The sequence below is a fragment of the Coloeus monedula genome (assembly GCF_965178545.1).
Source record: "Coloeus monedula genome assembly, chromosome: 8".
NCBI classification, from domain to species: Eukaryota; Metazoa; Chordata; class Aves; order Passeriformes; family Corvidae; genus Coloeus; species Coloeus monedula.
The window spans coordinates 9,530,039-9,553,438 of NC_138788.1; the positions used below are offsets into that span (position 1 = coordinate 9,530,039).

The 23,400-nt window shown below is 44.4% G+C and overlaps 2 protein-coding genes across 2 annotated transcripts in view; one reads left to right on the plus strand and one right to left on the minus strand.

The window, feature by feature from the left end:
* Window positions 1-6,162: 6,162 nt before the first annotated feature.
* Window positions 6,163-8,860, plus strand: LOC309575299 (uncharacterized protein; the record flags this gene model as incomplete). Its single annotated transcript, XM_082285657.1, has 3 exons — window positions 6,163-6,223; window positions 7,813-7,875; window positions 8,754-8,860. 3 exons carry the CDS (start codon window positions 6,163-6,165, stop codon window positions 8,858-8,860), a joined length of 231 nt encoding a protein of 76 aa, XP_082141783.1.
* Window positions 8,861-21,317: 12,457 nt separating this feature from the next.
* Window positions 21,318-23,400, minus strand: part of GLUD1 (glutamate dehydrogenase 1) — a 29,420-nt gene continuing 27,337 nt past the window's right edge. The window contains exons 12-13 of the mRNA XM_082285663.1: window positions 23,301-23,363; window positions 21,318-22,675 (exon numbers count right to left, since the gene is read on the minus strand). Of these exons, the coding sequence (XP_082141789.1) occupies window positions 22,556-22,675; window positions 23,301-23,363 (183 nt within the window). The 3' untranslated portion in view covers window positions 21,318-22,555. The remainder of the gene's footprint in view (window positions 22,676-23,300; window positions 23,364-23,400) is intronic.

Genomic DNA, 23,400 nt, shown 5'->3' on the forward strand with positions numbered 1-23,400 from the left:
AAAGCAGTGCCTTGCAGAGACCACAGGATTTCCATCCCAGTGAGTCTTTGATCTCAACACAGAAAGGGAACAAAAGAGCCCTAGCAGGGGTAACAAGGCCCCTCAAAGGAAGATGTATCTGGTATGTGCATACTCTTTTTCTGATGTCCTGCAAAACATCTGCATTTAGAGTAACTAAAATTGAGGCCAAGGTAAGAGGACATAAAGAGTTACTCATGCCCAGCAGCAGGAGGCTGGAGTCTATTCTCAGTGCTCGCTAGAGAGAGACAGAAAAACCTTTTGCTCAAAAGCTTTGCTTTATGGGGATACAAACAAAAGTGTTTTGCAAAAAAAAGGAGGCGAATGCCTTCACTATGTAGGGCATGTGTGGGAGGGAGGAGCGGGCTGTAACTCAGAGGAGGAGTAAGCTGCTCCCCAAATGCCCATCTCTCAAGCAGGCTTTGCCCCTGATTCCAAGGGCTTAAATCAGGAGAGAATGATAATTACTGAGCTAAGAGTGCCGGGACACATCTCTGCCACGCTGAGCTACATGGCTGCTTGGGAGGGAGGCATGCAGCACTCTGTGTTTCCTTCCCTGGGGGAGGGAAAGTGTTTTACCAGTATTTACACAGCTGTGTCTGGAACTGTGGGACTGAAAACACTGCTCAACTACTGTCCAACATATGGGCACAGAAGTGTCTGAATGTTTCCTAAAGATCTGCCTCTGCACTTGCCTGCTTCTCACACGGGAGAGCACTGCTCTGGGCCCAGGCTGGACAGGCGTTCAGCACTTCCTTGGTGCAGTCCCTGCACAGGCCTGGTCTAGTCCCGTGGCAGTCAGAGCCTAGAGAGTGTTTCTGCATCTTGCACAGGCAACCACAAGTCTTGGAGACAGACACCAGGACATGCAGTTTCCTCCCATATGAGTACCCTGTGTCAGTGAGGGGGAACAGGGTAGTGCTGTGCCCATGCAATGGCTCAGTGAGCCTCTATTTCCTCCCTGTCCCTTCCTCAGACTGGCTGTCACCCAACTGGAGGGAGCAGAAGCCAGAGGTCTGAGCCACCCTTGTCAGAGGTAAGAATAGTGAAGACTTGTTTCCTTCTGAAGTAGAAGGGTCTTTCATAAAAGAGACAAAATATTGTCTATTAATTATTCAACCAAAGTTTGTTGTACATCTGTTTGGTTTGTTGCATGGAAAAGAAGTCTGTGCTTTCAATGAGTATTCAGGCAAGTGTAACAAGAGGTGATGGAAGGAAAGTGAAAAGTGGAGTGATGGAGGAGATGCTTCAGAAACATCCCACAGAAGAAGGTGCTTTCACTACAGAAGTGCTGGCACCCCCTGCCCCAGGTAAATGCTGAGGGAAGCAAACGTTAGCAAAATCATTTTTTGCTGACAGGTCATGGTCTGGGTGATCAAGTATTTCTTTCACTCATCTCACCCTGTGAATTGTTTAAGTGGACTTTGTACATGTGATACCACTGTCACACAAGCTGTTAACTTAATCCCACTGTGGTGAGACAGCACCCAGTGCCAGGCACAGTGTGGCCACCAGTGACGTCCCCAGTGACGACTCTGGGCACTCACACTCTGACCTCTGAGGGGATCCAATGAACCAGCAACAGCTGCTGCCAAGTGTTGCATCAACCTTGCCATACAAGTGGCCAACAAAGTGCTGAAAACCACTTTTTCCCCTTGTAACAGCAAAACTTCCTTACCATGTAAAACTGCAGTTAAGCTTTTTTAAGTGATTTTTTCTGATAGACCTCGCAGCCTTTGAGAGCTCCCCCCAGTTACGTCCTAGCCAGGGGCTGAAGGGCATGCAGGGTCTGATTTTTCAAAGATGTCTGTCTGGGATGAAGAAGAGGAAGCAGTGGGTCTCTACAGAATATCCCAAACAGCATTCCACTAATTTAAATGCAGATCAGGTAATAATACACTTAAAATCCCACTTCATTTGAAAGTCCTATTTTTGTGTCTGCATAATGCATGCCCTAAAACTGAACTCACAGAGCACCCAATTAAAAACTGAAGGGCTGGTTTTTTAATGCTGTTCTCTATAAAACCATATTCTCACCTCTTTGACACATTGAAACTCGGCTTAACTGTTTCATAAATGCACTGAAACCCTACCAAATCACAAGAAGATACTCCATACTGTTAACAGCATAGCAGAAAAAGCTCAGATTAAAACTGAGCTTTCTGAATATCAGCCCACACAAGTTTGTAGCAGCACAGAGTTTCTCTGTCAAGCTTTGGCACGTGGATCCCAGCATGCGAGGCAGCTCCACTTCTCCACCCTTCCCCTTCCACTAAGCCCACATGGGGTGGGCAGCACAGCTGTGTGCCAGAAGAGCGGAGCCACAGCACTCCTTCCTCTCAGTGTGCCTAGAAAATATACACAGCTCTACTGGAGACTTTACATTCAAGCTCACATTCTCAGCTTTCCCAGCCAGCCACTCCTTGGATAGGACCAGTTATTTATTTCCTCAGTTCCATGCCAGATTTTAAGGTGGAAATCAAGCCTTGCTCATCTTCCTACCCTTTATAAGTTAAAGACCTGGCAATTTTTTTTATTTGTAGTTTCTAGTCCTGAATCTGCAGGATATCATGAGACTCCACAGCAATCCCAGCATTTAAGCATGGTTTCAGGTGCTCCAGAAGGCGGTAGAAACTTGACACTTCATCTGGATGTTACAGCAAGATTGAGAAAGCAGAAGGTAAAGAACTCCATTTGCACTGGCCTTATGTTGACCTCATGCTTTGAAGCAGAGCTGACTGATGATTCCTGGAGGACGTTACTACCTGTGTAAAGGATGAATCAGTTAAACCTACTTTTCTCCCAGAACTGTATATCAATATTTGAACTGAACAGCTAATTTAATTAGAACAACTTTAGTTTGATCTTGTAAATGACTAACATATGACTTACAATAATTATTTCTATTTATGAGCACACCATTGCATTTCTTAAAACAGTTCTGTTTCATGATATAAACATCACATCCCTTCCACACTGTATCAGTCTCTTTTAGCAGCTGCAAATGCTGAACACTGCATGCTTCGTAAACTTCTGGAGTGATCTGAGTAGAACTTTTTAGCCCTGACACATCATTGCATTTGCCTTGCTGATGGACACCAAACCTGTCTATAAATCCCAACCCTTGTAAAATTAAAATTTAAGAAAACCCAAATAAATTTCAATACTTCTTAATTAACCTCACCCATTTTCATGTGTAAAACATGTAAAACTCTAGCTCTGATTAATTACTTCTCACCTTCACCAGGTAATAAAACAGAAGGGTTCACGTCACTGATATATGAGAGGGTGCTCAAAGACACCACAGAAGATGTCTGAAAGGAAAGGAAACCAGAACAATTTCTAATTTCCCAGTGGTGCTTCAGATTTAACTCACAGCTTTTTAGGCTGCATGTTTGGAGTTGCCATTTCCAGGGCCACAGGTAGTGGAGCACTCCTAGCACTCAAGGAACCAGTTCTGGGTTTCTTTTCCCCAAACTGCTCATCACAAGCAACAGACTGGGAAGGTGCAGAATGTGGAGAAAAAGCCCAAGGCCTCAGACACAGAGAAGGGTGTCAGACAAGTTATGTGTCAGAGGTGAGCAGATGGTGCTTCTGGGAGTGTGACACTTCTTAACTTTGGTCCAGGCCAATGTCAGCGATGCACCCCGCCATTACCAGGTGGAGTAACTTTTGGAATAGTCTGAAATTCCGGGGGCACCTTGGCACATGGCTGTGCCTGCACACTGTGGTACTTGCCCCAGCTGGCATTAACCAGGATTTCTACCTGCAATCTCAGCAGATACAAAGAGCTGAATGGAGCGAAAGTCCAAACTAACCTTCCACCCTTTCAAATCCTCATTTGAGCACTCTGATTTAATCAGCCACCTGATGCAAGGATTGTTGGTTCCATCATATGGAATAAATACTATACAAATGTCCCTCTTCCCTCTGCTCTGGGCTGCATTATAATGATCATGCCATGTCAATTTGGGCAAGGGTAATTTGCTCACTTTTCTTTTTTTTTCAGTTTGGAATCAGGATAATGATATTAATGCTAAGGATAAGGTTACATTAGATAAGGAGTCTTGCTGTCAGCAGTGTGGGTTTACTCAGGAATTCATGCTACCTAATGTTTTGAGCAGGACGTAAAGCAAGCAATGGCACAGATCAGACACCCCTATTGAGTCCAAAGTGCTAAACAGAGATTTCCACTTGGAAGAATAATAGTTGGAGCTGGGGAAATCTAGGTAGGTACCAAAGCAAAATTAGAGAACAATGTTTACCTGAACTGATTAGGAGTCTATAAAATATTGCTCCAATGTGGTGCATGTTTAATGCTTGATGTAAGCATGTGTCAGTTTTAAATTCTTTTCCAAATTCCTGGTGTCCCTTTCAGGCAGACTATCCCAGCCAGCACCTGCAGGGATCTTGCACTGAAAACCCTGCAGTGGAAACAAGCTGGGAAGGCAGCTGGAAGGTATTTGCTGCTGAAGCCTGGGCACATCTCCTCTCAAACTGTGACAAGCTGCCTCGTGGATTCCAGAGAGCCTCTTCCTTCCTTTCACTCACACTCTGCACAAAGTTAATCTACCTGGCTAGGGAGCTGAGAACAGCTGAAATCCACCTTTTTGGTGTGGCTTTGCTGTAGCTGTGTTGTCAGGTTTGGGCAAGAAAAATAAGTAGGTCTGTGTTAGGGATTTGATTCAAAAAATGTCAGAGCTCCACAATACTGGGTGTCTTTTTATCTGAGTTTTTACAAATTCAAGTAAGAAAATCATTCCAGGAAAGAAAATCAGCAAGGAATTGAAAAAGATACCTGATATGAATGTATAATTAAAAGTCTAATTGACCTGTTGAGGGGGAAAGAGGATTGCTGTTTGAAATAACAAAGGAGTGGTGCAAAAGCTGACAAGAGCTCTCTGAAATGACAGGCGGAATAGGAGCGGCAGAGGAATGCACAGAACCTTGTTTTCTGTAATTCTTCCTCCCTTGGGTACTAATGAGGTCCTAAACTTAGGAGAACTGTCAGTGCCCACCCTAGTTCATCTGTGGCATCTTGTTCTCATGCCTGTTTACCAACACAAATCTTTACTCAGGAAGACAAATATGGGTATGAGTGTGGCCATCTGAACAGAGACACTTTGTACCCCAGAAAATGGCAATGAGGAACCCAGACCCCACAAAACCGGAGAGTCATTTGGCTCCTGACTCTGCCAATAGTTTATTTGTACAAAGTACCTTTATACTGGGGATTGATGGCAGGAAATATAAACTCCAAAGGCTAGTGGAAACCTGGGAAATGCCAGAGGTTAAGGCCAGAAACTTTTATTAATGCGGTGATGCTAGGAAAGGAAGGGACTTTAAAACATAATTTCTGAACTAAGAGAATCTTACCACAAAGCCACATTAGGAAAATGTGGGTTTGTTAATTTGGCTTCTTTTTTTTCCCTTCCCCTGAGAACTGCTAGTGCTGGCACTGGTTACCTGCCGCACCCAGGCAAGGCCTTCTGTGATGATGGGATTTGCAATCCACCTTGAGCAGGCAACTGGAAAGATGACCAGATTAGCAGTTTCTTATAAAAATACACATAAATCACAACTCTCACCATCCAATATTATCCCACCTGACAAGAAAGGGGGATTGTGACTAAAACTTCTAAAAACAGAAACAAGTTTGGGCTTGTTTTTGTTCTCATGAGGGTCTGCTCAGGGACTGAAGGAAGGAGAAGGAAGTCAGCCCGGCGGGGACGAAAGTTGGCCATGCCCACACACTGCACTTGAGTAGTTTTCCAGCACTCTGTAAAGCTCAGTCCAGTGGCTTTCCTCTGCCTGTGATGGTGGAACAGGTTTTTTTTTGCAGTTTTGGTTAAAAAAAAACAGACCCTGCAAATTAACAAAGACAGTGCAACGGAGCAGAAATCTCAATCTGGGCACACCCTCTCATCAGGGAAGGTAAATAAACAGCTTTTCTCTATTTTCAGCTACCATTCCTCACATTCGAACTCCACCCATTGTACCAGTCACCCCCAAAAGAATCAGCAGGTCTCTTGGCAGATGTATAAAACCAGGACAAGTCAGGACACTATCACATAGTGTGCTATACATCACCAGGTGCTCAGTTTTATCAAAGGAGAGGACTTTTACCAGGTGTCAGAAGCCACAATGTCAAGTAAAAGCTTCCAGGGACTTAAGGAACAAGCTGAAGGTGCAGCAAAAGATGCTGGTAAGAAAGATTAAATATTGTTGCGTATTTGGAGGGGGTCTTAGTCGCTACTTTCACTCAGAAATACCACAAGTAGCTGCTTCGGTGTTAGCAGGACACAGCTTCCTCTTTTCTCTCCACTTTGCAAGTTTTGGCCATCACCTGGAGAAGACCACAGGCTGGCCATGGCTCTCAAAGCTGCCTCAACCATCCACCCACTTCTCCCTCTGTGTCTCCTGAGCATTGTCCAACATTAATCACTCTCTAAAACATTTAACTTAATGTTTTTAGAGCAGTGAAGCCTTTTTTTGGTGATAATAACCTTTAGCATTTACTTTGCTCAGGGTGGTCTTTTCTTATGCTCTGCAGTGGTTTTTAATCTGCTCTCCTTTTAGTAAATTGGAATTAACCTTTGATTAACATTTGCCACTTGGCCTGTCAGTGCCTTCTGGTAATATAACTACCTTGCAATGTATAGTTTGTAATGTATAGAACATGTTTCTGTTGTGTTCTTCAGCAGTAATCACCAGACTCTGCAGGGTTTAAAAAACCCTGTATGCATGTTTCTATCATAGCAATGCCCATGATGTAAGGCCAAGCACTGTTGTCATTAGCACTGGGCATTGGAAACCAACTTCTCAATGCAAACCATGAAAGCTTTTCCTTCAAATGAAAAATTGCAAAATGTTTATAGTTTATACCAGCTTTTTGTAGTATATTCCCTACTGTGTTTGCATGCAGCTCTTTCCCAGTAGCATATAATTTGATCAGATATGGTTCTGGGTTCTGCTCCTGCAAACACTTTGTTGTAAAGTTGAAATATATGAGTAACATCATTGATTATATTTAGGTTACAGCAAGTTTCCATACATCTGGGACAAATGTGTAGTAGCCCCACAAACATGACAGAACTCCTTTCTGAAAAACAAAATAGCCTTTGCTGCATCCTGAATATATTGATGCCACTGAGGGGGCACTTTGCTGTTTCATAAATGATCAACTATCTTACAATCACAAGGCATCTCACATTTTTAATATTACATTTTTAATATTTCTCATTCTGGAGTTGATCTGTTATGTTTCTAGTTTCTTCTCCTCTTCTTCCATTCATACCTTGTTTATAAAAATCTCCGTTCTCTTGTCCTGCTCTGTTTAATGCACTTGTTTCCATTTTAGAACAAGCCCTACTCCCAAATGGCCCATAGAAAAAATGCACATTAGATGGCCAACCTACCCCAAGCATAATAAGGTAGAAAAATCAATAAAAGCAAGTGTAGTGTTAAATAAGCAGCTTGCAGCTAAATGTCATCATTCCAACTCGCTGCTAATCTTTGCTTCTTTATCTCCTGCTTATCTGCCATTGATTTGCTCAGCTGACCATAGGTGCCAGGTGAGCGCTTATCTCAGAGCAAGCAGCTCTGGCAGCACACAGTTCCCAGGGTGCCCACCAGTGAAGGGCACAGCCTCAGCCTGCTCTGTACCAGCCTGGGCACTTGCCAGGGGCACAGCCTGCTGCAGGCGTGCAGAAAGCTGACTGACGTATGGAATTCCTGTAACCAGAACTGGGAACAGCTGGAAATGATTTTGATTTTGTTTTACCTTAATTGCAGCAAACACATTGGAACAGGCCACTCAGGATGCAGTCAACCAGATTACAGATGCAAGCCAGAAAGGTAGGAGCAATGACGTTCAAATCAAGATGGAGCAGCTCAACACAAGCCAGAAGCGGCCAGTGCTGATTCTCCTCTGTCCCACAGGTGTTCTCAGCCTGAAAGCCCTTGGTTTCAGTGACAACTTTATATAACCTTTAACATTTTATAACAACTATAACATTTTTATAACAAATTTTATAAATCTCATGAAAGAATTTCAAGATCTGTTGCTTAGTAGCTCCGCACATGTACTGGCAGACAGTATCTGACACTCCCTGGCCACCAAGTCTCCTGCACAGCGTTCAGACATTGGCCTTGTGTTTAGAAAACTTGTGCTAACAGCTCTTCTTTCCAGAGGATTAAGTAACTCTTTGTTACATCTTGCTCCCCCCACCCCAGCCCTGAGAGCAGTGATCTGTCCAGGTCCAGCCCTACGCTGGATCCCAGCACCTGCCGAGGCAGCAGCTGGGGTTGAACATTACTGATCCTGCAGGTGAAAAGGTGCTGTCTAGAAAGTGCTGGCAGCTTGCAGCTGGGGATTGGGAACAAGTTAAACTAAAACTTAGACTGATTTTTTTTTTTTTGGTAATAATAATATTCTAAGTATGAGGGGTAAATTGGTAATTTTGGGGTGTAAAATATTTCACAAAAGCCAAAATGCATTGGCAGTATTCCCTTAAAACCGACACCTGCCTCAGCTCCATGGATGTGATGAGAAGGGCAGGCTTGGGCACGTGCTGGTGTTAGATGGGGAGGCAGCAAAATGTCCAAACTCTTTTTTAGAGATATATCACTACCTTTTTTTGTAATCTAGTTATTTTCACACCTTTCTTCTATCTTAAGTATTGAACTGTGTTGCATTTTTCCAACTTTCTGTGTATCTTTTCCCTCTCTTGCAGCTTTTGACAAGGCTTCCAAGAGGGCACAAGATGGAGTAGAAAAAGTGGCCGGACAAGCTGCAGAAGCAATGTCTGGCTTCGGGAAAAAATGTGAATTTAAAAAATGATATTAATTTAAGTTGGCAGTACTGCTTGTATAAACCTCTCTTTGGTCTGCAATTCTCTACTTCTTTGTGTAGAAAAATGAAAGCTGTTTGATATCTGGATGATTTCGTCCTCTTCAAATACAAATTTTTAAGGCAGAAGGTCCCCTCATCCTTTACTTAGAAAAAATATCTTTTAGCACATCTGCTCACAATCATCAACATGGCTCAAAAGGTTTCAGCAATGCTGTTGCCCTGCTCTTACAACAGCTCAGTGATTATTGCCACATTTGCTGAGTGTATTTACAAAGCCAGTGAAACTGTTCATAATTGGGACACCAGAACATTCATGTGATGAAACTGAGTCAACTTCCAAAAGTTAAACTGGGGTTGTATTTCTTGTCAGTTGTTTGATTTGTTCCCATCCTCTGTATTTTTAGATTAAGATAAATAAAGGTACTGTAAGATTTCCTCTACTCAGATTGTCTGTTTAAACTCATTATTTTACTGGGGCTTTCACTGAAGGATCGCACAGTGTCTTGCTAATCTCTTTTGCTCTCTGATTCAAAGTCCAGTGAGGTCAGTGACAACCCTGTAAAGGAGAGGAGTACTGAACCCTTCTGCAGACGGATGGAAACCAACAGCCCCGCACTGCAGACGAGCCCTGTGGTGTCTGTGAGTGAACGGAGTTTTGGTGTCCATCCCCTTCTCCTTTCTCCTACACGTCTGTTGCCCATCTAAATGTCTTGTTTCCATTATCCACAATACACCTGTTAAATCTGCTGGGGACAAAGCCCGGTGTCTTTACCCCGTGCTCGCTGGGGGCTCTGCTGCTGAAGCCAGGCGGCAGCGCTGAGGTGCGAGAGCCCCCTGAGAGCGCTCAGGCTCCAGCCACGCCGGAGCTGCAGTGTCTGTGCAGCTCGTGTGGCTGCTCCGAGGCAGCCCCGGCCAGCCATGGCCTGCTCAGGGACGGAGCTGCTGCCACACAAGCAAGGGGGCAATCTTCTTGCCTAGGAGATGGAAATATTTATTTGAGATTGCTGCTTGCTGGGCAATCAGAGGCTGTGCAGACAGACAGGATGCCCACTTAGTGCTGCCTCTGTCAACAGAAGGCACTAATACCCACTTATTCACAGTAAGTGCTCTTACCTCAGCCTCTGGGTGTTTCTCATGGCTAGGCAATATTTCTTTTCTTCTTTTTACTTTTTTTTCCCCCTCCTCTCTTGCTTTGAAGCCTTACCAGCCTGTTTCAGTAAGAATCTAATTTGTGTCTTACAAAAGAAAACCAAAGCATGACCAAAACCATCTGGCTGCAATGAAATAGGGCAGTCCAGGCCTGTTTGAGGTATCACAGTCTCGCGCCTCTTGACCAAGAGCTGTGGTTGTCCAGGGCTTTTTGGAATCCAAACTTTGTGAATTTGGTCCAAGGAGAGACTGGCTCATCACTGAACCCAAAGACCACCCTTGTCTGCAGTCTGTACAAGGACTGTGCGAACTGAAAAGACTTTCCAGGACCCTATGAGTAATAGACCATCTGTGAGTAAACATAGTCCAAGGCTTTGCACAGAGTGTCCCTATGCAATGGCTCCTGTCATTTAAAGCTTTAAAAGCCTAAATATTTACCCAAGTACAAGCTCACAGAAAAAGCATTAGACTATTGCACTCTCAGTTACTGGGCAACCTCCAATAGTACTTCATTATTTAGTACTTTTCATGGTTACCTCCCTGATGGAGAAATCTTCAGAGACCGAGCTCTTTAGGCTCAGCATTTCAAACACCAGTGCTGTGTTTGTATGTTATTGTGACCCATACACCACTCTCCATCACACTTTTATTCTGCCTGCAAATCACTTTAATATTACAAAAAAAATGGTACCGTTGCAGGTGTTTTCACCAGTAAAACCTGTTACCCCCTTATATTACAGTCATTAATCCTGTTTTGTTCATGCAGAGCGCAGTCCTGACTCCTGGTATGCAGTTTTATATCCCCTTATTCCACTTGTCTTCAGTGTAACACAGTTGTCAGTTCCCACTGCTCTGGCATAGTGCTGGCAGCAGTGCTGGCAAGGTAGGGACTGGACAGCCTGGCTGGAGGGACTACTGGAGGTCACCCACTGAGTTGAGAGAGGAGAAACTACTTTATCCATCCAGCCAGGGAGCACCCAGAGGCAATTCCTGACTCCTGGTCCCCAGCACAGGGATGCCCTTGTTGCTTCAGGAGCCTGATCGGAGTATTTCACATCTCTTTTGTCCCCAGGGTGGACGCTGTGCTGTGGGTGCCCATGAGTCTGAGTCACTTGCTGGCAAGTGTTTCCAGGTCTAAACTGAAGCACTTTGCTCCACGAGTAAAGTCCCTGCCCTAGTCACAGTGCTCTTTGGTCTGGAAGCATTTGGGGTTTCTCTCACCCTTGTGCATCACACAGAGACATGTGTCCCAACCAAGGACTGTGCCTTGCCATCCCACCCAAAGCCTCCAGATGTACTGTAAAAGTAAAGCAGGCATCCCTAGAGCTCCTAGCAGCTCCTGTGCCATCAGCCCTGGACATGTGAAGTTATGTAACACCTGAGTTCTCAGATTTCCTAAAATTTGCTGCTGGGTGTGCCTGCAGCTGCCTGAGCTCTGAAATGCTGAGCAAAGGGGATTCGTGTTTCACCCTGGCTGGGCTGCCCAGCCGGAGCACCTCTGCTCCATGCCCCACTCCAATGCCCCAGAGACCTTCCCAGGGTGGCTGAGGGGCAAACAGCCCTCCCCATCTCCACAGCTCAGCAGGCCAGAGGCACAGCAGGCCACAGACTTTACCAGATTTTTCTCCTTCTCTCAGGTGAATACTGCAATTAATGGTCAAAGGTTATCAAGAAGCCAAGCTCTCTGAAACATGTCTGCAGTAGTAGTTTCCTGTCGTGTGGCAAAGTAAGACCAAGAAACCTGGAGATGAATAAACTGTTGGTGTGTTGGATGCTGTTGCCCATGTGCCACAAGGATGTCCCGGAGGGCTGCACACTCTGCCTGGGTTATGCCATTTCACCAGGCCTGAAACAATGTCAGGTGGCCCCACGCAGCCTCTCTCATCCCCAGAGAGGAGCAGCACAGGCAGCAATAGGATAGGTGGCAAACTGGGCCCCTCTTGGCACCACCTGCCAAGCAACCATGATTGCTGGATTAGCAATGCTGGAGAGTATATCCCAGGCACTCCCTGAGTCTCTGGTTATGAGCAATGCTGTCCAGCTCCCTTTTGGGGCTGTCAGCACTGTTTGCTCCCAGGGCCCATGGCGGCAGTGGGATTTCCTGCCCACAGGACAAGTTGTCTTTCATGTTCCCACCCATCACACAGATGGACCCTTCACTCAAAACCCCCCAAGGTTTGGCAAATAAGGGCCTTTTCCGAAAACCTGCTGTACCTGGGTTGGGGCTGCCCAGCTGAGCTGGGTGGAGGCTGGGGAGGCTTTAAAGGGGCTGTGAAAGGATTCCTATGGGAGTTCCTGGATGCAGGCATGATGGGCAGGTAGGACCCGGGCACGCGAGGTGGCGATGCTCTGGAGGGTGGGTGTTGGTGTTGTGGGTGCTGCGATTCAGCCTGGGGGATGAGGGCCCTGCAGCCCGCGGCGAAGCTGCTGGGCTTTGTCTCTGCCCTGCAGCTCGGTACGTCTGCCGGCTGAGCTCAGGCAGTGTTTGTGTCTGTGCCTCGGCAGCTCCAGCCCCCGCGTTCGGCTCTGCCCCGGCATTGCCGGCCCTGGGCGCCGTCCCGGCTCGGCGCGGCCGGGAAGGAGCGAGGCCGGGCCGGGCCGCCCACAGGAAGAGCCCTGCGGGGGCGGCGGAGCCAGGCCCGCTCTCGGCAGCCCCCGCGCAGGAACGAGCCGAGCTCCTCGGGACGTGTCCCTGGGCTGGGAGGGCTCAGGGGCCCAGCAGAGCAGAGGCAGCGGCTGTGCTGCAGGGCCTCCGTCACGGGAGCTGGGGGTGCAGTTACCGAGACGTGGTGCTGCGATGGGGAAGGCAGAAACCGTGACACTGAGCGCAACCTCACATCGTTCTAAATGCATGTGTGACAAAAAGCCTGGTGCCTGCAGGGGACTGCACCTCCTCCTTGGTCTTCTATGGCTCTGGTCTATATGTAGTGAAAGAAAATGGGTCCTTTTTGTATTTGAAAAGTGAGATGTATTTTAATGCTGTGTGCTTTCACTCTGTGAGACAAACATCACCTTTACCTGTGCGTAGGGAGCGTTGTGATGGCAAGTGCTCTCTCCCCATGTTACAATTCTATATGTACCTGCAGTGTGTCAGTGTAATGTAATTAGGGTTGGCTCTATAATTTTATTTCTGCACTGGCGTTCACCGGGAAGCCAGTGCTGGTGCTTCTCATGGAAGTTGCTCATGAGCTAATGTGGCTTTCAAAAAAACTGTTTGTGGTACTGGAGTGTGTGAGAGTGGGAACCATTCTTCACTTTGGAATTAGGACAGGATGAGGAGAGGTACTTCCAGTGACAACACTTGTACCTCGACAAATACACAAACCTGTTGCTTACTCTGAGTCTTGCTATCTTCATGCATCTCTCTGCTCTCAGTAACTGGAGCAGCAGCAGAACAGGACTAGGAAACTGCAATTTCCTGTGAACAAGGCTGGCTGTGGGTAACTGAGGATGTCACAGGGAACAATGTGTACGTTTTACTGCTTGGCTGCTGTGCAAAGAATTTCCACTGGTCAGGTGCTGGTCTGAGTTATCTGAAATATTTCTGGGTTTGTTTTCTTTTTTCCTGCATTGCAGTTCTGTTTTGAACTTTGTCAACAACCCTTGACTTGATGTCAGTTTAAAACCAATATTGTTACTTTCCTTCTGGCTTTTTGTGAGCATATTCTGGTAGAATTTGCTTTCAGATATGGTGAGTAATCCTTTCCCTGCTGTCAGAAGATAAAATGAGGAAGGCAACCCCATCCCTACCCTCAGTAACTCTACATCCTATTTAATTGGTATAAAGTAGGACTTTGTGGTCTGTAAAAAAACCTGCAGTGGTGGGAAAAAACCAGAACTTTTACTGTAATGCTGGAAAGGGACATTGCAGAGGAACTGTTGTTCATGAAGTGCCATGCCTGGCATCAAGAGAGGCATTCCTAGACCCTGCTGTGGTGGCAGCTGCAGGATAAAGAGCAGCTTGATAAATAAACCCTTGTTCTGAGGTAGCTTATGCTTCCCTCTCTGCCTCTGTCCCCATCCCACCCCCTCCCTCCCAGTCATTTTCAGCAATAATTATTTGATCATAGAGTGAAACCTGTCTTGTGTGAAAGGGCACATAAGTAGTTCTGCTGGAAAGCTGGTGATCCCAGAAAAAAGCAAGCCTAGTGTTTTGGGATGAGATCAGCTCCTGTGTGATGGGACAGCATAAAGGTGCCCTGTGAAGAGGAACCAGGGTGGCATGGGGGCTAAATGCTCAGCAGTCTGCATCCTGCGTGTCCCATCCCATTGGCCACAGCTGGGGGGACAAGGCTGGGCAGCTCAGCTTTTTGTCAGCTGGGCAGGTGGAGCCAGCCTTGCTCTGAACCTCACCACCTGTTGCTGATGCCTGAGATTCTGGAGGCTGTGCTGGGTCGTGCAAAATGTTTGCTGTGGGGAAGGACACAAACCTACCCTCCTGAGCCAGACCTTGGAAATAAGAGGTTAAAATATTAATTATGACACACCATGAAATTATGAGCTTTCTCTAACACAATAAAGATTTCGTCAGATGCTTTAGAAAGCAGGGTTAGCACCTCCCATTTCTTTTTATAACCGTGAATTTTAAGTCCCACTGGGGATCAAAAGAATGTGGACAAGAATCATCTGAAACTGGATACTTTTCTATGTAAGGTTTTGAAATGACAGAGTTGATTTAAGCAATTCTTCAGCTGAGTGTTTCGTGATGCAATGTTTTTCTGCCCGGTTCACGACGGGCTGTGCCAGCCTGCGTATCCCCCTGGGGCACTGGAGCCTTTGGTCAGGACAGCTGTGGCATGCCCACTGTTTACCAACTCCCCGATATGGAAAAACAAAGCTTTCATTCCTGGGCTATGGAAAACTTCTGCCGATGAATCCACGCCCTCTCTCCGGGGAGGAAAACATAACAAACATTAATGTCTCTTCACCCTTTTATGCCTGGTATATTAATCACCCAACAAGGGCTCATGACTTTTCCCTGTTCAAGTTTGCATTTGCCCTCTAACTACTGGGAGGAGTCCTGCTTTGTCTATAAAAAGCTGCACTTTGCCAAACAGTGTAACAGAACCGAACTTAGGGATTCACTCGCCCATCTCATCCGGGGAGAGAGGACTGAGCACAGCCATGTTCGGGATTGGGAAGAAGCTCGCTGAGGAAGCTGTGCAACAAGCTGAAAGTGCTGCACAGGTGGCAGGTAAATACAAATTGCTGCTTTCCCTCCCCCTGTGCCTTGGGTGTTAAAGTATCCGCCCTGCTCCCGCCCCTGCTGCTGGGAGCAAATCTGCCCTTGGGGCATGAACTCTATAGATGCTGCCCTCAGGGGTGGGGTCAGCACATCCTGTAATCTCCAAGCCCTCTAACACTATAGTAAGTGAAGGTGTGATATTAACTACTGGGTTTTCAACAACTTTTCCTCTTCTGGCTCGTACTGCTTGGGTGCTGAGATGATGCGCTGATGACGGGACAGCAGAAAGCTGAGAGCAGAGGCGAGGCTGCTTTTTTAGGGCTTTGCTTCCTAATATGACCAGCCATGACAAATCCGAGTTCTGTAGCAGTACAGTGTATCAGCTCTGAGGGCTCTGACCCTCTCGGTGCTGCACAGAGAGGCGCAGTTAAGTGCCCTGATGTCAGCGCACCAGCCCTGCCAGCGCCACAGTTACACACCCCACAGAGAGCACAAGTACAGTTGCAGGGGCTCAGGGCATGAGCCAAATTCACTCCTGCAGAGTTTTGCTGAACTGGCCCTGAAGTTAAATAACCATTGTTAGTGGAGCTTTAACATGGAGACCTGCACTGCTGAGATTCCTGAAATGTTTGTGCTTAGTATGTGAGTGCTGGAAACTGTTTCATATTTCTTTGCATGACATCTAAGTGAACTTTTGAAACCAGTTACTTTGCCTGTGACTTCAAATGCTGTAGAAATATCACCTGTGGGCTATGTGCCCAATGAAGCAAGTGGGAAGTCTGCTACTTGTTTACTATGACTTGGTTCATTTTGCTAGGAAGATGAAGGATGCATAATCCCACAGCCACCCTCTTTTCCAAAGGATTTGGATTTATTCTTAATTCAGCTATTTTTATGCTGAGGCATGGAAAAAAAACACCAGGATGTGGGCAATTGGAAGGGAACCACCAATTTTTTAAATGAAGATTTCTTTCTGGTTTTGCCATAGAGTAGTCCTAGAAATGCATATTTTGTGGCAGTTTTTTGATGTTCCTAATTCCTTTAACATTGGGGAGACATCTGCTGTTTCCTATGCTGGAAGACAATATGGATTTTTCAGAAGTGATATTTGTCATCTTCAAAGAAGCTGAGTACTAATCTCAATCAGCTGATGGAACTAAGTGTTCAGGAGTCAACAAACTCTGAGAGCAACGTCTATAAATAGTAGCTGCAGTCCTTCCCCCTCTGTCCCAGCTCTTTGGATATCATCAGTCTGAAGCCCTTTGCCTGAACCCTGCCAGTGTCTTCCCAGCAAGTCCTGCACTGCAGCATGGCTCTTCCAGCTGGAGTTGGATCCTGGAACAACAGAGGGGTGTCCCAGGCACTGGCCCAACTTTGGCCACTTCTGGGCAATCTGCACATACCTTGATGACAGGCAGTAAATACACAGCACATGGTGCTGAACTCATCACACCACTGTTAGTACTGCTTCTAGAGGTACCCTCTAAACCCCCATTTAAATGAAAGTAAAGGGGATTTAATGCCAGATTTCAACTAAAAAAAAGACTGTCTAACTGGTGGTTTTGCAACAATTAATTACCTTGTTTCAATTACTGTTGTGCTTGCACGTGCCCCAAAGGCACAGTCCCGTGAGCCATTGCCAAATACAGAGTGGCACAACTGGGCTTTGCAAGTATCTAAAATTAGCACCTATCCCATGGGTCCTGAAAGGAGTCACAAACTCGGCTGTGACCCAAGACTGCTATGGGAAGCATTTTCCTTAGCTGCACCTTACGAGCAGTGAACATCACTCACATTAGGAAACTGCAGCAAAAGATGATGTGTAATGATAATTAGCATGTCTTTTAAGTGGTGGAAAATGTCCTACAAGCTCAGGGTGAAACAGGCCACTGGTTTTTACAAAACACTTAAAACAACCACTGTTGAAGAGCCACTCAACACAAACCTGGAGACCTTTGAAGTTTTAGACGCTCTCAGTAGACTTAAATGCCTTTCCTCACCTCAGCATTTTTCCCTCCTGCCACTTCCATGAGGAATGTCTTGATCAGTCAGCCACCCCTTCAGTATCTATTGTGCAGAACACATCTACAGTGTTTTTAAGAAAAGTAGTACTTGGAGCCAGGGGTAATAAAGCAAATACAGGTTCAATGAAAGACTATTTGCCCCAAACTTCTAACTCTTGTGAGCAAGACTTCCCTAAGCGTAGCTGTTAGAAGCTGATCATCCAAAGATTTACCATTATTTTCTAGGCTGCAGGCCTTTAAGACAATACCTTCTCTTGCTCTTCATTTCTCAGTATTCATTTCTCTTCTATTGAACTTTTCCACGCCTTTAAAACTACTCTGGTCTCTTACAGAATACATTTTCTTTAGGTACAAGAGAAAGTAATCACTAAATTTTTGATGTGCTGCTTGTACAGCACACCAGCTCAGAGAGTGAACACCAGTTTATGCAGCTGGTGAAAGAATCTTTACCAAACTGCTCTCAGCAGATCCTAGCCAGGCTAAGTAAAAGGAAGGTTTCATTGCACCCAATTCTCTACTAGGGTTTATTTCTTGACATTGTAGGTGTCACACATTACAATCCATAATCTTCATCTATACCAAGACCCATGGATACTGTGGGGAACTGTAACCAGAGTCCTAATAGCACCTCTCCCACTAGATCAGGATGCCCATCCTTATGGAATAATTATTCATTTTCTAGCCCTGAAACATTTAGGGAACCCTTTTGAAAACGTGACTGTTGAAATTAGGGGGAGGGTAAAGCCTGCTAAACTGACATTTTTTTTCTCCTAATTGCAGTTGACACGGTGAGCCAGACTGTGCAGCAAGCAGCAGAACAGGCTAAGGATGCTGGGCAGAAAGGTACGGTAATGTTTGTGTTTATTTCAAAATGTCACGACAGTGAAATCCCAGACAGGGCCCCCAGCCCTGCCTTGCTCCTTGTCCCACACCTGGTGGGAAAGGGAAGCTATTGCAGTGATGCTACAGTTACCTTTGTTTTTCTCTTTTAAAAGCACTTGATGAAGTCTACAAAGTTGCTGAAACCGGTGAAAAAGCTGTAAAAAATGTAGCAAACCAAGCAACTTCATGGGGCAAAAGCTTTGGACAATGAAGATAAAAATGTATCACCACTGAAATTTTTGTAAACAAGTTTCTGCTACATATACTCTTAAATAAAGACAATACTTACACTCTGCCTGGCTTGCATGTATTCCTTTGGTTACATATATAAAACTAAATTTACAATCACTGGTCTAGAAAGACTGGATTACTGTACAGACCAGGCAGCTAGAGCTGTGGCATGCTACTAATGCAAAGATGTTTTTTGGTTTGGGGTTTTTTTTTTTGGAGGGGTAAGGGCTGGTTTGAAGTCGGCAGCAAGTGAAGTCAAACACTTGAGAGCTGGTCTCCCATTTTGTCACTGAGCCTAAATCCTGATTGTGTGTACACAAATCTCACAAGCTGAGCACCCAACAGCCCTCTCCAGACAAGGTAAGAACCTCTGTGCCTCTCTGTGTTTGTGCTTCTGATCTCATTGGTAAAATCACAGCTAGCTGTGTGTAGAGGAGGGCTCAAGCGTGTTTAAGGTGTATGTGACCGCTGTTCAGCAGCACAGTGACGCTCAGAGCCAATGGCAGCAGCAGAAGGGTGCACTGCTGCCAGCAGAGCACTTGGCTGCACGACCTGCTTGGTGCTGAGCTGGGTCACTGGTGCCACTCCAGCAGCTCTGCACAGCACAGGCAGGATGGGTAATGCAGCCACACTGTAGGCACGGACCATGTCTGCAGGGCTCCTGTTAAACCCACACGGGGACAGCTGCTGGAAGAATCAGAACCAGGTAATTTTGAGTAACTCATCAACAACCAGAAAAAGATCCCCAAATACCAGGAACACTCTGTGTGCATATGAACTTAGAATGAGATCTTAGAATCTGATACGACAGACTTCTCAATTAGTAACAGAATAACTTAGAGTCTTACCTGGCATCTTGAAATCACAGCAAGAATTTCCATTGCTTTGACACTTCTTCCTGATGGTGACAGTTGGCATCAATGAAAAGAAGTGCAGTACTGAGTTCTTTGCTGGGACAAAAAAAGGATTGTTCTGCTTGCTCTTCTGTATAATAGAAATATTTTGCATTTAGTAGTTTGCAAGCACCAAGCAACTCTGAACACTGTAGTTGTCATCCTTATGTGATTCACTTGCAGCTTTAGAGGACTTGCTGAGCTGCTATTCAACACAAACTGCATACCTATGCAGTACTTAGTGCTGAATGAGAGCTTAAGAACACTTGGTAAGGATGTGCTTTGCTCTATGAAGTAGGCGTGGTTAGAAAAGTTACTAATCTGTGTTCAGATCTAACTTCAGGTCCTGACTGCTCCCTGCCAAACACCACAGCAAGTTTCGTGGTAAATGTCTGGTGGCATATAAGTGAATACATGCAGTAATAAGGTTATTAGCTGGCAGATAAGACTTGTGTGTGGGGGTACATTATATATAAGGAGGGTCTAACACCTAACTGAAGTCACAATTTTAGTAAAAAACCCCCAGGATTTATAACATGCACCTCAGAGAGTGACATCTGTCTTCAGCTGTGGCTTGGGCTGGGAAAAGGCTAGAGCTGCTTTGCAGCCAAATCTCTAAAATCACATTAACTAATAGAAACTGTACAGAATTTTGCTACTTTCTCTCTGTTGTTGTTGCTGGGTCTTGAGAGGTATGTGCACAAAATGCGATAAGGAACACGCGACTCCATTTTTTTTTTCATAACTGTCTGATTACATTAGGAGCGAGGTTAACAATGCTCAGAACCAGTGTGAGATTATTTCAGAGCAGGCTATCACAAGCAGTCTGGGATCACTGATAAGGGTTTGGTTCTTGTGTTTAGCTACAAAGGGCAAATCAGCTGACATGCTCTTAAGTCAGTCTCCAAGCATTTGTCTCCTCAAGGATTTCAGCCCTTTGATTGAAAGTACCTTAAGCTGTTGTTACATGCACCCTTGGATATGCTTGGATTCATGTCTCCAACAGTGACTCTGTTAACAAGAGGCCAGTAACCTTACAGTCAAGCCGCTGAGCAGAGATCCAGTGAACCTTAAGGGCTCATCTCTAGGTTTAGTAAAATCATGCCAGGTACTAGATCTGCTTTTTTTCCAAGATGTCCCTGGAAAAGAAGTGTTAATGTGTGTGTACACAAGAACAGAGGATGCTAATGAATCGGGGAATACAGGCATGGTGCAGGCTTTGGCTTTTTTTCCCCTTCCAAGCTGGGAGGAGGTAGAAGATATCCCAGTTAGCTAACTATGCCAGCTTTCTGTATGCTCCAGCACTGAAAGAGTCCTGTTTTTCGAGTCTGCAAAACCAAACTAGCTATAGAGGAAATTAAGCAGGGGAAGGAGAACAATAACAAGAATTTTGCTTTAAATGAATTTGCTTCCAGATAATGCAACACTGCTTTTAAGATTATTTCTATTTCTTTATAATCCAACTGTTTATTTGTGAGCTTTTAGCCTACAAGTTTTGGCTACAATTTGTTAGAGCTGAATTGTTAAAATCATAATTTTGTTTTACTATATAATGGTTTATGTAAAAACTGCACTGAAAAATATGATCCAGGATACAGAACTTGTGTGTAGAGATCCACACCTTGATCACAATAGTTCTCTCAAGCTCAAAGGGTTCACATTTTAAAAAATAATATGTGTGTATGTGTATATATATATATATATGCTGCACTTAGGTGATCTGTAGTACTTTTACAACCCTAGATGCCAGCATATACGATAGAGTAAGCCACTAATTAAATGTATCACACAGGTTTATTGCTCCATACTAACTACTAAATAGTTCTTCACACAAATTTTAGAGGACAAGCTAAAAAGACCTGAAATTATTTACTAAATATATGCAACTTCAAAATCTTGCTGATAGGCAAGATTTTTCAAGAGATGAAGACCTGTATTAGTGAGCCCCTGAAGATAATTCAGGGGCAGTATCTTAGTAGTGGTCACGTAATGAATAGACAAGGGTGCTGTAAAGATTTGCAGATTGACTCTAGCTACAGAAAGCTATCGCATGAAATAGAAAACAGTAATACACCAGCATAGTAGGTTTGGAAAGGTCAACTTTTTTTTAATAACTGCTCTCTCTCCAGGTTATGTCATGCAGTTACAAAGTAGTTAGGAAAAAGCATGAATTTCTGGGAGGGACTAACTGTATTTTTAAAAAAAACATTCATATTCATTACATAAATAACATCTGGCACTTCAAGGGGACTCCAAAGGACAAAAGCCTTACACTTCAAAAACTGTGCTTGATCCAATATTTTGTTGAGGTCCAATTTGTTGTACTTTATGTTCAAAACTTTCAAGACCTCCTCATGACAAAAAAAAAAAGGCTGTGTGTATTAAGACAGTGGATTAAGTTTATAGCAGCATTCTAGCTCCTCTGTGGTCTGGCCAATGATTTCTGGGTTCAGTTTCACTTTAGTTGTTCACTGAGGCAGTATCTAATTCTCAGAAAGCCTCTGAAAGGAAAAGACTGAAAAAGAATTCCAAAAAACCTAAGTATGATTGCTTACCAAATTCAGAATATCCCTTTCTTAAAAAAAAGGAAACAACCTATAGTCAGAATAGTTATGTAGATACTTGATTAAAAACATAACTAGAGTTGCTCAATAGTTTCAGCTTATAAAAATATTAGTCTGTCAGCGCTACAAACATCATGATGATAGTCAAACTAGCTTGAACAAGCAAGAAAAGGCAGTACTGTAACAGTAGCACAGTTAAAGAAAAAATATTGCCTTAAGAGAATCAGGCCTGAAGCTTTACTACAAATAAAAACTAGACTCCTATCAAAATTAATCCCTGCTGGAGGCCCATTCTTCCTTTGACAATGCCACAGCATTGATCATACAAGGCCTTACAGAAAGTGCTGAAGCCAAAATTATGTCATTAAACAAAAGTGCATGAAGTAACAATGAGCTAGGTGCTCATATAGTACAGTATCTGATCTGAAGTCTGAGAAGTGGCTCAGGTGGCAAGACCACTCTTTCACACATAAAATGTACCATTTTGTTTTGTAGGCGAAACACCCAGAATGGCCCCCACAAGTGCAGATGAACTGTTATCTTCAGATACATACTTGTATACAATTTCCTAATCCACGGATTTTTATTGTAAAAAAGACTAGTTTGGAACTGAAACTAATTGAGAATAGAATCCACTATAATGTCAGAAGAAAAGAAAAGTTTGTGGTTACATGTAAACTTGTGATAAGCTTTCTCAAGAAGAGGGTACATTAACAGCAAGGGGTGGGATACAATAAGGAAACGTAATGGCCTGTTTATGTAAAGGTCAAACCAGCCTCATTGTACACTTTGAAGACTTTCTCAATTGCATTGACATAGGCAGCTGTTCTCAGGTCCAGACCCAGGTTGTATGTCATGGCAGTACGCATGATTTGCTGAAACAGAAAAGGTTACATGTGATTTCTGCAAGTTTCTCCACAGGACCTCAACAATTCTGCTTGTAGGATCCAAGTTAGGAGTAAAAGGAGCTGCTAGATTGGTATCAGAGCTGATCCTTTGTGGATCAATTCTGACATTTCTTGATTCCCCTTACAACTGAGAACTGAAAGGGAAGAACATCTTTCCCAGGTTACTATATTATCCCTTTTCAAGTCTTACAGTGATAGGGAGAGACAAGATGTTTAAAGTAGCCTTTGGCCCGCTAATTAAACATACAGCAGAGAGGAATTAATCTAAAACTGTTAATGGGCAAGTAAAGCACTCTCATGCTTTAAAGCACTTTACATGTCCCAGATTAGCCAGGTACAAGAAGACAATTAAAAAGTTTCTACTTACTACAGCTTCTACTAGAATAATCTCTAATGTTTATTATACCCAGTTAAAAGTTGGCCATGATGGCAGGGAGCAGAGATTCTTCATACTCTGAGTGACTTCCATTAATCATGTACTGTTTATCTATTCCTTTAATTGCAAAGAAATTCTGTACAACATATTCAAAAACTGTCCCAAAGTCACGTGAGTTTCCTTTCATGTAAGTATATACAGCAGTGCAATATTTACCCGGGCAGAACGTTCCATTGTATAAGCCAATCCAGAGTGTACAATGTCTTTCTCAGATGCACCCTGTAACAGGGAATAAAATCAGAGTTTAATCCAAGAA